The 14,268-nt window shown below is 32.3% G+C and overlaps 1 protein-coding gene across 2 annotated transcripts; it reads right to left on the reverse strand.

The window, feature by feature from the left end:
• Nucleotides 1-6,012: 6,012 nt before the first annotated feature.
• Nucleotides 6,013-8,165, reverse strand: LOC145798920 (uncharacterized). Of its 2 annotated transcripts, none has more exons than XM_082888293.1 (3): nt 7,903-8,165; nt 6,658-7,810; nt 6,013-6,226 (listed from the first exon to the last, which is right to left on the reverse strand). In XM_082888293.1, the coding sequence occupies exons 2-3, from the start codon at nt 7,782-7,784 to the stop codon at nt 6,187-6,189; spliced, it is 1,167 nt and encodes a 388-aa protein (XP_082744419.1). In that variant the 5' UTR covers nt 7,785-7,810; nt 7,903-8,165; the 3' UTR covers nt 6,013-6,186. The 2 variants fall into 2 exon arrangements, with proteins under 2 accessions (XP_082744419.1, XP_082744418.1); XM_082888292.1 differs by having other exon boundaries at nt 6,658-7,807; nt 7,903-8,155.
• Nucleotides 8,166-14,268: the final 6,103 nt, after the last annotated feature.

Genomic DNA, 14,268 nt, shown 5'->3' on the forward strand with positions numbered 1-14,268 from the left:
GGCAAAATGTTTCATCATGTAAGTGAAAAAAAAGTAGTGGAAAACATGCATCATCACTTAAAACCAACAAAACTTCTTTCAATGCCTAAAAATGGATACGACTGCAAAAATATTTTTTCTCATTGAGATCATACGCGTGACTGAACTCATCTCCAACCCAATAAAGGGTATGACTAGCCAATACTGGATCGCAATATGAAGAATCTATGAGGTCAAATTTTTCATCCATCACATCCCACGAATCTAGACAAACATGATAAGCATACAACCCGCGCTTATACAGTGACCCAACAATAATGATTTTTTCATTATGCATGGGTAATACAAACAAATACATATAGGGCACACGAAAGGAAGGTTGCTTCTATGGCTTCCATTCATTTTTGGAAGCATCAAACACTTCCTCCCACACCTTTGAAATACAGTTGGTGCTAGAACCACCCTAGGGCTTAGTGCCACCAAAGACATAAATTTTCCTATCAAATACAGTTGGTGCTAGAACCACCCTAGGGCTTAGTGCCACCAAAGACATAAATTTTCCTATCAATAGCCACAGCTTTACCACAACTTCAGGAGCTAATCATAGGAGGAGCTACCTCCATGCCTTTTTGAATCTCTGCAAGGTCCCAATACTTGACTTTGTGACTACCTCGTGTGGCCCCAAAGCGGTATACAATCGATCCCAATATAGTCCAGAAACAACCAAATGCCATATTAGGGGTCTCACACACCGGGGTGACCGGTGTGGAGAAGAACTCCTCCATCTCATTATATTTTCGAGTTAAAATTACTCATTAAATAATGTGACATCATAATCATTTTTGAATTTTAATTTATTTATAATTTAAAAAGCCCAATTCAATAGTCCTAATTCAATGATGGGAACAAACTTGCAACTAGATGATGTAATGACTATTAACTTTCAATATAAATTAGCTATGATTTAGATAGCACTTAGTTCACCTAAATGAAATTTGTTTTTCTTACTTTCTAGAATTACCATTTCTTGTATAAGTCCATTCTTGACAACAAAAGTCCTAGAATTGAACAAAGACGATAGCTATGAACATAAATATGTTCATTTAGTTGCTTCTAATTGCGTTTAATTTTATTCACAGAATTGGTGAAATTAGTTAGATTAAATCTAACTATCAACCGATTATCCAAAGACCAAAACCTACAATACTTGATGTCCTCACAAAACATCATTTTTTTGTTCAAATATATATATATATATATACACAAATTTCTATTGGATCAAATTAGTGGAGTCCAAACCATGAAATGAAATGTGATCAATGCACTTTTGAAAAAAAAGATTTGTTGTTTTAGACCAATCATAATCTATGTATTGATCACATTATAAAAAATGTGAACACATTCACTTTTTTTTCCTCCTAAATCAGCATTTCAATGTACTTTCAAAAGCATCATAACAGATTCCACTCAAAAAAAAGAGAGACAATGCCTACCCATTTAAATTACCATGTGAACACATTCATTTTTCTTTTTAACTAGTATTTCAATGTAATTTCAATAGCATGATATAGCATAATAAATATATCTCAAACCGAAAACAGAGACGATGTCTACACATATTTAGGTCTCGTTTGGTAATATTATTTTTTAATTTAAAAATTTAAAAATTATTAAAAAATTAAAAAAATCAATAACTTATATCAAAAAATTAAAAATTTCATTTTCTTCTTACTTTTTGCATATCTTTTTATAAAAAATTAAAAAATCAACACAAACATACTAATTTTTTTTACATCATATTTCAGCCTAAAAACCAAAAAAATTATTAAAAAAACCAGTTCCCAAACGAGGCCACAAAATTACTTTTGGGATGTATGTTGACTTTTTAACTTTTTGACTATTTTAGCCTGGGGTTAAAAAGTCTCGTTTTGAATAGATTTTTTGACTTTTTTGAAAAAAAAAATTAAATTATTATAAATTAAATACGATATTTTGTCTTATTGAGTTAAAAATCAATTTTGTCTAGCTAAAAAGTCAAAAAACCTGACATGCCAAACGGAAGGCTTAAGAAATAAAAACTAAGTATAGAACAGCATTGGCCCAAAATGGACTTACATAAACCACTGTCTTCATACCTTAACAAGGATAATAAAAAGTCGAAATACATTGCATAACAGTTGAATATCCTGAATAATAATATAGTCTGGCAACACCACGCCATGTCCGAGCTTAAAGCCAATGGCAAAACAAGTACATAGCACAGCAACAAGCAGACATAAGTTATTATAAATAAATAAATAAAGCATTAAAAATAAATTGGTCAACGAGTTCACAAAATTTTTTCGCCCCCCCCCCCAAAAAAAAAAAATTCACAAAATCAAAAACTGGTATTAAAAAAGTCTTCCAACAAGAACCATCCCCAATCATTCCCACAATGCTGCATCGTCAATGAGAACCAGAAGGTGCCCCCATTCCACCCGTGTTACTGCCAATGCACATCGATGCATTAAAAATCACATAAAAGTAGGGGCGGCCGCAGAAAACAACAAACTGACCTCTAAAGCACATAATCAATATGAGCACATGGAAAATCATACAACAAAAATACATAAATGAACATTTAAACCTCACCATGAATTAATGCAATGTTATGATTGGCAAAGTCAACTATCTATTTGGCAAAGCGTCCTTAATGTAAGAATTTGACAAAAATGGTTTAAGAATTTGAATAACAAGGATTATAATGACATTATATGTTCATAAACAATAGATTAAAAACGAAAGAGGAAGAAAATTACCTAGTTGTGGCAAGCTTAACTTGAACAATCAGCTTGTCCAGTTGTTCCAAATTTTCAAGCATCAAATTATTTTAATTGCAGTTCATGGGGAAAAAAATGCTAAGGAAGAAGCTAAAGAGATGATGAACTTACAGCACTATGCCATCGAAGGACTGGAAAATAATTCCATCAGGTAGATAATATTCGGTAGACAACGGCTTCACACTCAAACCGAGTACTCCTCTCTTGATGCGCTTGGAGACACAAAACTGATGAACAACAAGCACAAAACGGTGACGTCCAGCATGATACTCAAGTTCCTCCCATATCAGGCAAAACATTTCTTCATGTAAGTGAAAGAAGAGTAGTGGAAAACATCGATCATTCCTTAAAAGCAACAAAACTTGTTTCAATGCCTAAAAATGGATACGACCGCAAAAATAATTTTTCTCATTGAGATCATATGCGTGAATGATCTCATCTCCAACCCACTAAAGGGTATGACCAGCCAATACTGGATCACAATATGGAGATATGAGCTCAAATTTTTCATCCACCACATCCCACGAATCTTGACAAACATGATAAGCATACAACCCGCGCTTATGCAGTGATCCAACAATAATGATTTTTTCATTACGCATGGGTAACAGAAACAAATACATAGAGGGCACACGGAAGGAAGGTTGCTTCAATGGCTTCCATTCATTATTGGAAGCATCAAACACTTCCGCCCACGCCTTTGAACTACAGTTGGTGTTGACGGCGGAATGTCCTCAATCCCCATCACCGGAACTGAGTGCAGAGCTCAGAGATGAAGTGGTCCACGTTCATCGCACGAATTGTGCGTACTGGATTCCGCACTAGATGAAAGTGGATCGGGACTCCGCACTCGATCGGACTATCCAGGGACTGAGGTTCTTGCCACAAGAAGCACCGCTAGAGCTGTCCGGCCGGGGTTGGCCGGATAAACCCTCCGGTATGGGAATTAGCGATCGGAGAAAGAGTGTATATAGGTTTCTATTTGTATGTAAGTGTGGTTTAGCTTGGAATAGTTTAGTTACCTTCAATGTGAAGTTCATGTTATATATACAGTGTTCCTTGCTTGTTTCTCAAGGTGGGTTCATGGAGCTTGGATACTGCTAGGTGTCCTTTTGGCATTGCTCTTGGTGGGGGACCACCTGTTAGTTGCCAATAAATGCATATACTCGTTGTAGTCATGCTGATAATAAACCACATTCTTTTGGTTCAACAACTTCCGTGATTCTAGGTGTAGGGGACCAGCTGAGGTGGCAACTTGCACATGCGCACATTCACAGCTTCTACGTTTTCTTGGGAGGTTTTCTCAGCTCGGTACCGATGTTCCTCAGCTCGGCATCATTATGCCTTGTCTCGGCCTTTTATAGGATCATTCATGGAGATGAGCTGATGCATCCGGATATCTTTGTATTGGCTCGGCCTATTTTATGTTTGGCTCATAGGTTCAGTCTCGCAGCTCGGTCCAGCCCAGCACCACGGCTGGACTAGCCTTTCCACTGCGGGTTGGGCCTAAGTGCTTGAGGACTTGGATGGACTGTTGATCATGAAGTTGGGCTTAATTGGTCTGCCCATATGCTCATCCAGCCCACTTGGATTTGGACTTCAGTGGATTGGACCGGCCCAAGACTTGAACCCGACCCATTTCATATTTAGCCCCTTCAAACACAAATATGTTCATTTAGTTGCTTCCAATTGCGTTTAATTATATTCACAAAATTGGTGAAATTAATCAGATTAAATCTAACTATCAACCGATTATCCAAAGACCAAAACCTACAATACTATCATGTCCTCGCAAAGTATCATTTTTTTGTTCAAAAATATATATATATATATACACAAATTTTTATTGGATCAAATTAGTGGAGTCCAAAACATTAAGTGTGATCAATGCACTTTTGAAAAATAAAATTTATGGTTTTAGACCAATCATAATCTACGTATTGATCAGATTATAAAAAATCTGACAATGCTACGTAACTCAAATTTTGTAGCTCAAAAGTGGCTCAAATAGCCAAAACGACTTCGTTTTGAGTACAGAACAACATAAAAATGGCCAAAACGACGTCGTTTTGACAATTTGAGCCACTTTTGAACCACAAAATTTGAGCTACGAGACATTTTCCTAAAAAATCTGAACACATTCATTTTTTTTTCTCCTAAATCAGCATTTCAATATACTTTCAAAAGCATCATAACCGATCCCACTCCCAAAAAAGAGACAATTTCTACACATCTAAAATTAACATGTGAACACATTCAATTTTCTTTTCAATCAGTATTTCAATGTACTTTCAATAGCATGATATGACATAATAAATATATCTCAGTCTGAAAATAAAGACGATGTCTACACATATTTAGGATTTGTTTGACAATCTTATTTTTTAATTTAAAAATTAAAAAGATATTAAAAAAATTAAAAAGTCAATAATTTATATTAAAAAATCAAATATTATTTTTTTACTTTATTTTTTTGTACATTTTTTCATATAAAATTAAAAAATTATTACAAATATACTAATTTTTTTTACATCATATTTTAGTTAAAAAGTCAAAAAAATTATTAAAAAAACCAATTCCCAAACAAGGCCATAAAATTACTTTTGGAATGTGAGTTGACTTTTTAATTTTTTTGTTATTTTTGTCTGGGGTTAAAAAGTCTAATTTAGAATAAATTTTTTGACCTTTTTGACTCTTGTGAGAGAAAAAAATGAAATTATTATAGATTAGATATAATATTTTGTCTTATTAAACTAAAAATTAATTTTGTCTAGTTAAAAAGTCAAAAAGCCTAAGATGCCAAACGAAGGCTTAAGAAATGAAAACTAAGGCCTCGTTTGGGAACATGTTAATTTAGTAACTTTTTGGCTATTTAGCTAAAATATGAGCTAAAAAAAACTAATATTTTGAGATGACTTTTTGACTTTTTACAAAAAGATGCGCAAAAAGTAGAGAGAAAAGAGAATCTTTGACTTTTTTGTATGAATTTTTGACTTTTTGACTAATTTAATAAATTTTTGATTTTCTAACTAAAAAGTTAAGTTGCCAAACGAGGCTTAAACAAAACTGCATTGGCCCAAAATGGGCTTACATAAACCACTTGTTGAAATACATTGCACAACAGTTGAATATCCTGAATAATATAGTCCGGTAACCCACGCCATGTCCGAGCTTAAAGCCAATGGAAAAACAAGTACACAGCAACAAGCAGACATAAGTAATAATAAATAAATAAATAAATAAATAAAGCATTAAAAATAAATTGTTCAACAAGTTCACAAATTTTTTTCGCTGTATCCCCCAAAAAAAAAATCACAAAATCAAAAACTAGTACTTAAAAAGTCTTCCAACAAGAACCATCCCCAATCATTCCCACAATGCTACATCTTCAATGAGAACCAGAAGGTGCCCCCATTCCACCCGTGTTACTGCAAAATGCACATCGATGCATTAAAAATCACACATAAAATAAAAGTAGGAGCGGCAGCAGGCAACAACAAACTGACCTCTAAAGCACAAAATCAATATGAGCACATGGAAAATCGTACAACAAAAATACATAAATGAACATCTAAACCTCACCATGAATTAATGCAATGTTATGATTGGCAAAGTCAACTATCTATTTGGCATAACGTCCTAAATGTAAGAATTTGAATAACAAGGATTATAATGACATTATATGTTCATAAACAATAGATTAAAAACAAAAGAGGAAGAAAATTACCTAGTTGTGGCAAGCTTAACTTGAACAATCAGCTTGTCAAGTTGTTCCAAATTTTCAAGCATCAAATTAATTTAATTGCAGTTCATGGGGAAAAAAATGCTAAGGAAGAAGCTAAAGAGATGATGAACTTACAGCACTATGCCATCATAGGACGCGAAAACAATTCCATCAGGTAGATAATATTCGGTAGAAAACGGCTTCACACTCAAACCGAGTACTCCTCTCTTGATGCGCTTGGAGAGACAAAACTGATGAACAACAAGCGCAGAACGGTGACGTCCAGCAGAAAACTCACGTCCAGCAGAATACTCAAATCCCTCCCATATCAGGCAAAACATTTCATCATGTAAGTGAAAGAAGAGTAGTGGAAAACATCGATCCTCCCTTAAAAGCAACAAAACTTGTTTCAATGCCCAAAAATGGATACGACCGCAAAAATATTTTTTCTCATTGAGATCATACGCGTGAATGATCTCATCTCCTCCAACCCAATAAAGGGTATGACCAGCCAATACTGGATCGCAATATGGAGATATGAGCTCAAATTTTTCATCCACCACATCCCACGAATCTTGACAAACATGATAAGCATACAACCCGCGCTTATACAGTGATCCAACAATAATGATTTTTTCATTATGCATGGGTAACAGAAACAAATACATAGAGGGCACACGGAAGGAAGGCTGCTTCAATGGCTTCCATTCATTATCGGAAGCATCAAACACTTCCGCCCACGCCTTTGAACTACAGTTGGTGCTAGAACCACCCCAGGGCTTAGTGCCTCCAAAGACATAAATTTTCCCATCAATAGCCACAGCTTTACCACGACTTCGCCGGCTAATCATGGGAGGAGCTACCTCCATGCCTTTTTGAATATCTGCAAGGTCCCAATACTTGACTTTGTGACTACCTCGTTCGGACCCAAACCAGTATACAACCGATCCCAATGTAGTCCAGAAACAACCAAATGCCATATTAGGGGTCTCACACACCGGGGTGAGCGGTGTGGAGAAGAACTCCTCCATCTCCTCTACTTTCCCTCCACTAATAAACATGCCAGTTATCTTCTTAAACAGATTGGCTCTTCTCTTGGCTTCTTTTTCCATTTTCTTGACATTTTCTTTGTCACAGAGCCCAAGGATAGATGTTGCTTCATTGAGGTTGATTATATACCAACGCGTTTTTTCTTCACCAGAAGCTTCGGTTGTGCTCACACGAAGACACACCGAGGATGATGATGGATTTGATACTTCCATATTGAACCCTTCCCTTTCTTTCGCTGCTTCCAGTAGTAAGGAAAGGACCCAAGTAAGTTCTATTGAAGGGAAAACAGCAAAACAAAATCAAACGGGAAGAGGAGATCGGAGGGAGTACCTGAGATGAGAAGAGATCTGATCTGCAGAGATCGACGAGTTCTGAAGAGATCAGCCGGTGACGAGTTCACCGATAGCTGAGAAGAGAGCGCTGGTGCTCTGCCGCTTCGAACAACTCCCCCTTCTACTTTTTCACCGTGGCACCAAACAGAGGCAGGGGCAGGGGCAGGGGCAGGGAGAGAGAGAGAGTTGCAGCGCAATTGTTATATCTTCATGGAATACAATCGCTGATTTGGAACTTATAGGATTGTTTTGGTAACTATTAGGTTAAAAAATGTAGGCTCCCTTTGGTGGGGGCTTTTTAAATTTAGGGTTGACATTATTAAAAAAAAAAAATTTAAAGTCAAAAAATTATTAAAAAAAAATTTATATTATCTTTTTTTTTTTTTTGACGAAAAATTTGTCAATTGAAAAAAAAAAAAAAAAAAACCAAAACCAAAGCAGCGCTGCCGTAAAAAAAGAGGCACACATGCCGTAAAATAGGTTGCAATTGTACTGTATAATCTGTCAATTGACTACGTGGCACACTTGTAGCCACCCATGTCGTAAAAAAAAATTTTTAAAAAAATGACAAGAGACAGAAAATGTACTGCACAGTACTGATGTTTATGTCATGAAGGTAATTTCGTAATTTTACAAATTTATTTAATATTTTAATACATATTTTTTCGTAAAAAGTCAAAAAATTAACCCAAACATTCATATTTTTTTTCTTCTACTTTGTAGTTTAAAAAATAAAAAGTACACTTATTTAAGACACTTCAAACAATCCATTTATTTCAATTTTTGATTTGAGTGTGGTGTTTTGTTACGATTTTTAAAAATTGATTTCACATTTATTTTTACAAATACGTCTACTCGGTCATCCTTCCGGATGTCTAGTCGGTTTTGTCGGAACAATGTTCATTTTTTTTTTTTTGCATCAGTTACTTTTTATATTTTAAATAAAAAATATTTTCAAAATTTTTTGTAAATTTTTTATAAGCTTTGAATAGAATTTTGGATTATATGTTTAGTTATGAGTTGTAAGTTTTTGAATCAAATATCATGTGTCACATCAAAAATTTTAAACTCAATTCAAAACTCATAACCAAACAAGATTTTCACACTCAAATCGTAATTTCAAAATGCACAAACTTAAAATACAATTATATTCTCAAATCATAATTCTAAGACTCTACCAAACGCGACCTTAATTTTTTTTTTTTTTTTTTTTTGGCATATATATTTTTTTATAAAAATTTAAAAGATCAATTAAAATAATAGTTAATTCTTTACATCATTCGTTTTTCTTTCTTTTTTTTATTTAAATAAACTAGTTACACAAAAAAAATTTGATATGTATAGCTAATTTATATCTATCCATATATTATATAAGTATATGGAAATTTTTGTGAAAAGTATTGTGGGAGTTCCAAAATTTCATAATAAATTTGTAGATTTATTAAATTAAAAAAGTAATATCAACTAATCTATTAAAGCAATTAGTATTTTTTGTTTCAGTTTTCTGAATTCAGTTTTCAGGAAGTTGAGTTTTTTTTTGTTTTCGTATTTTTTTTAGTGAATATTTTTAAAATTTTAAGCAATTTTTTTACTTTTTTAGATGCACCTTACTTAGATGTATCTAAATAGTAAAATATTTGTGAAAAAATATTTTAAAAAATTAATAAATACAAAAAATACAAAAAAAAATGTACTAAATTTTCATATTTTTATATTTTTGGTAGTTTTTGAATTTTTTAAAAATATTTTTCACAAATATTATACTTTTTAAGTGTATTTATGTTAGGTGTGTAAAAATTTAAAAAAAATTACTTAAAATATTAAAAAAATTCAATGAAAACAAAAAGATACGAAAAACAAAAAAGTTAAATTTTCTGAAAAGTGAATTTTGAAAATTGAAAACAAACAGAGTGAATAGTTTTCAAAATTTTATAATGAGCCAAGCTTGTCTCTAGTCCATTTTGTGGACTAGACAATATTGTTGGATCTGTGGAGCCCACTACGAGTCTTATTTTGATAATCTGAACCGCTCAATATGTAGAGCTCATTGAGTACTTTATTCTTGTGAAAAATCACGTTGAGCTATTGATATCCGATCAACATGATTTTTTACAAGAATGAAGTACTCAACCAACTCTATATATTGAGCAGTTCAGATTATCAAAACAGGACCCTTGGCGGGCCGTCACGAGCCCAACAGCACGCTCCAGTTCGATCTCGGACTAGAGAAAAGCTTGACCCTTCTATAATTTAGGCTCCGTTTGTTTTCCGCTATCACAGTCCACTCTGGACTGTGATAGACGAATAGTAAAGATGGCTCATGTTTGTTTGGGTTTTGGAGCTCCGGAGTTGTAGTCCAAAGGGACTACGATAGGCCTTGGCGAGGGGTATTAGCAGTCTAGGCTGGGAGATGGTATTAGGAAAGTAGTCCATTCAAATTGGGTGTTATCGGATGTCTGCTCGGACGTCCGGTCAGACGTCCAACCGATCAACAACATTTTTTTTTTACTTGTTGGGCTTTTTTTTAAACATTAATATTTAATGTTTTTGTATTTTTTGTTAAGTAAAAAACGTTGTTTTATTTGTTTTATTATTTTATATTGATTTTATATAAAAATAATTTAACAATCCCCACACTAACAACTATCATCAAAACAATACAATGTTACTAATCTCCTCACTATCAATCCACTCACTAACAATCCCATCACTATTGATCCCCTCAGTATCAATCCCCTCCATTCTACCTCTGAAAATAAATGGGGCTTATAATTTTAAAAAGGAAAGATAAAAAAATATTCCATATTTTTCCAACCGAATCCTCTCCCATTAATTTTTATTTCCTTTAAAAAAAATTAAAACTTGCTTGTTACAATATTACTATATTATTCATACCATATATACCTACTCTCAAATCTTTAAAATTCATGATAAAAATTAGGAACTTTCAAAATATTTTGATTTAATTACACACATTTAATTTCTTTTGTACACTTTTTTTTTTTCTTTTTTGATTTGTTCTGTACATTCATATGTATTAATATTTGCGCCTAAATAACAAATTTTTTTAATACATGTGATGGGTATGAAAAGAAATTAAGTGTATGATTATAAACACCCTTCATATTAGCCTCATTCATTGATTTTGTTTTAAAAAAAAAAAAACAAAATTTTATATCTCATCAATTTAATTATTTAGTTAATGGATTTTCACACTACTAAAAGACAATGTTTTTAGTGTTTTTTATAATAGTAATTTCATTTCACAAATAATTAATTTATTTTTAAAATATTAAAACATTTTATGTGAAAATTTTTATTAAATAAAAATTTAATAAAATTTAAATTAAATATTATGATTTGTTTGGAGATTTCACTTTTTTGATCAAGTTCTATGCTAAAAATAAAATTTATCAACTAAATTAATATGATTTTAAATAATTCTTTCAAATGTAAATATAATTTATTCATATTTTTTTATTTTGGTTATAAATTTTTTTACAATATTTTTAACATTTAAAAAAAAATAAATAAGTGGGCAATGTGATGGTTGGGTATGAACCAAAACGATTATCTAAAAATGAGATTGATATACAGCATAAAAATTAACCAAATCCAATTTCTACACTACTTTTAGTATTTGATCCAATATTAGCTCATTCCTATCATAACTTAACAAATTATTAAACATAAGCTTCAGTTGATTATTATTAATTGTTTTTACTAATTGAGCGATCAATTTTTAAATCAAACCCAGTGTAGAACTAAAACAAGCTCCATATTTTAGGTTGATCCAATATTATATAAATTTTCATACATAAATATACCTAATCATTTGTGTAAGAATTTTTAATATAAATATATAATTTTTTTACAATAAATAAATAAATATGCCAAAAAATATACATTCATTTTCTTATTTTGGTTATAAAAAATAATCATAATATATTTACCAATTTAAAAAAAAAAGTGAGTTAAATGGTCATGAATTGAGTATGAATGAAAATAATTCTCGAAGAATTTAATTGTTGGCATAAAAATTGATCTTAATTTAACTTCTAAACTACTTTTAATGTTTAATGCAAGTATTATCCCTCAAATTAGTTCCTTTTAGTCAAAACCTGAGAAATTATAATAGAATTTAAACATAAAATTTAAATTGATTATTACCAAATCTTTCTATTAATTGACCCATCAAAATTTTAAATTAGGTCCAAAGTATGGTTAGAACAATGCCTATATTTTAGGTTAATCTTTGATAGTTTTTTTCACACATAAATATACTTAGCTATTCATGTAATAATTTTAAATATAAATATAACATTTCATCAAAGTTTGAATTTTTTTAATAACTATGCATAAACATGTAAATATTTTTTTATTTTATTATAAAAAATATTAACATCTATTTATTCACCAATTAAATAAATAAATGAGTTAAGTGGTTCATACTTAGGCATATACTAAGACAGTTCTCTAATGATTAGGTAATGGTAAAGTTGAGATAAATGTTGACTTAATTAGATTATATCACTTTTAGTATCTAGCACAACTATAAATCCTCAAACCAACTCTTATTCTTTTGTATTCGTGAATTATGGTATGGGAGAAATTATAATTTCATACCTAAGTAGACATATTTTTAAACTTTTACAAAATAGATGTAACGCCCCCAAAATTATACCATAAATACAATCCATAAGCGGAAAGATAATAGAAATAATATGCTTTCATTCATTAAAGTTCGTATACAAAAGATAACACATGCGATATACATTCACAAACCGTTCATCCTGAATCTATAGTATATGTTACAATGATAAGAGAACTGAGAACCAAACAGGTAATCAAATGCCATATAGGCTTATATCTTTTCAAGTCGTTGCTTGGTTACAACAAAAGTAAGCCTAGTTGAGTACAGTTTAAGCCCTTGGCTATACAAAAGAATAAAACAAAATAAAGAAGCTCTTGCTTTCCAAAAGTTCCTCCAAGCTATTGCCTTGGCGGAGGCATGTCACTAGCACCTGAAAATGATTTTTCCAAATAGGATGAGCCAAAACCCAGTAGGAACAACCTAACACAATATATGAGATTTAGCAGAGATATAAGTACAATGTGCATACACAATACTTGTGATAAAACATTCACATTTTTATAAGATTGTAAAGTACCTAAGTTCATATTTCAATTCATTTTCCATCAATTCTTTTCAAGTTAATTTACCCTTTTCAATTCATGAGCCAATTCCATTTTCTTTCAATAGCCCAACTGAAACTACAATTCAGTGGTTTTATAGATTTATAGATCATAACGAAACAAAACGACCTCGGGTCCAATACATCACATTTATATGCAAAATGACCTTAGGTCCATTGCATACAAAACGACCTTGGGTCCATCTAAACAAAACGACCTTGAGTCCAATACTCATTCATAAACCAACTTCAAGTCTAATGGATTCACATACCAATAACCATCATCCTTCATATCAAAATACTAAACGACCTTGGGTCCAACATTCTCATATTCATAGCTATGCGCATATAATTATGGTCACATCCGTATTCATACTGAAAATGACCTTTGGTCCAATCAATTCTTTATTCAAAACAACCTTTGGTCCATTCAATTCTTTATTCAAAACGACCTTTGGTCCATTCAATTCTTTATTCAAAATGACCTTTGGTCGATTCATCAATCATACAAAACGGCCTTCGGCCCAATTCATGCATAAGATGACTTTTAGTTCATCTTGTTAAACATTCCAAATGGCCTTAGACCCAATCTATGTCCTTGTCAAATATACCAAACAGCCTTAGGCCCATTTTTCATTTTCACAACATTCACTTTACAGATTCTTTCACGAAACAGGCGAATAGAATACTCATTCATAGTACAAATTCATAAGTTTAGAAATTACCACGTAGGCAACATTTAGGAAATAATGCATATACAAAAATATCTTTACTAAGATATTACTCACTGTGTTCCTATGCATGATTCGCCCTTGCGCTTGACCCTACATAATTTATAACACATTGGGTCATAATACAATTCATTCCGTTCTTTGATTTGTTTAATGTTCTTAGGCTTCTTTCATGTCCTTTAATTCATTTAGTGTACGCGGAGCAAATATTCAGGCAAGCCCGTACTCCTTTCTTCCAGGCTCCTGTTTGTCCGATCGACCTGCGAGCATAACGGCGGTGAGCTACCCGGCGGTGTGTGGCCGGAAAACCCCTCCGACGATCAAGTTAGCACACACACACAACGATAGATAGAGAGGAGAGAGTTGATTGTAAGTGTATGTATCACCAAATGTTCATCTGCCTCAGCATGGGGGGCGCAGACACGCTTATATACCTTC

The sequence above is a fragment of the Camellia sinensis genome, chromosome 9 (genome assembly GCF_055761805.1).
Source record: "Camellia sinensis isolate YWXY chromosome 9, ASM5576180v1, whole genome shotgun sequence".
Lineage (NCBI taxonomy): Eukaryota > Viridiplantae > Streptophyta > Magnoliopsida > Ericales > Theaceae > Camellia > Camellia sinensis.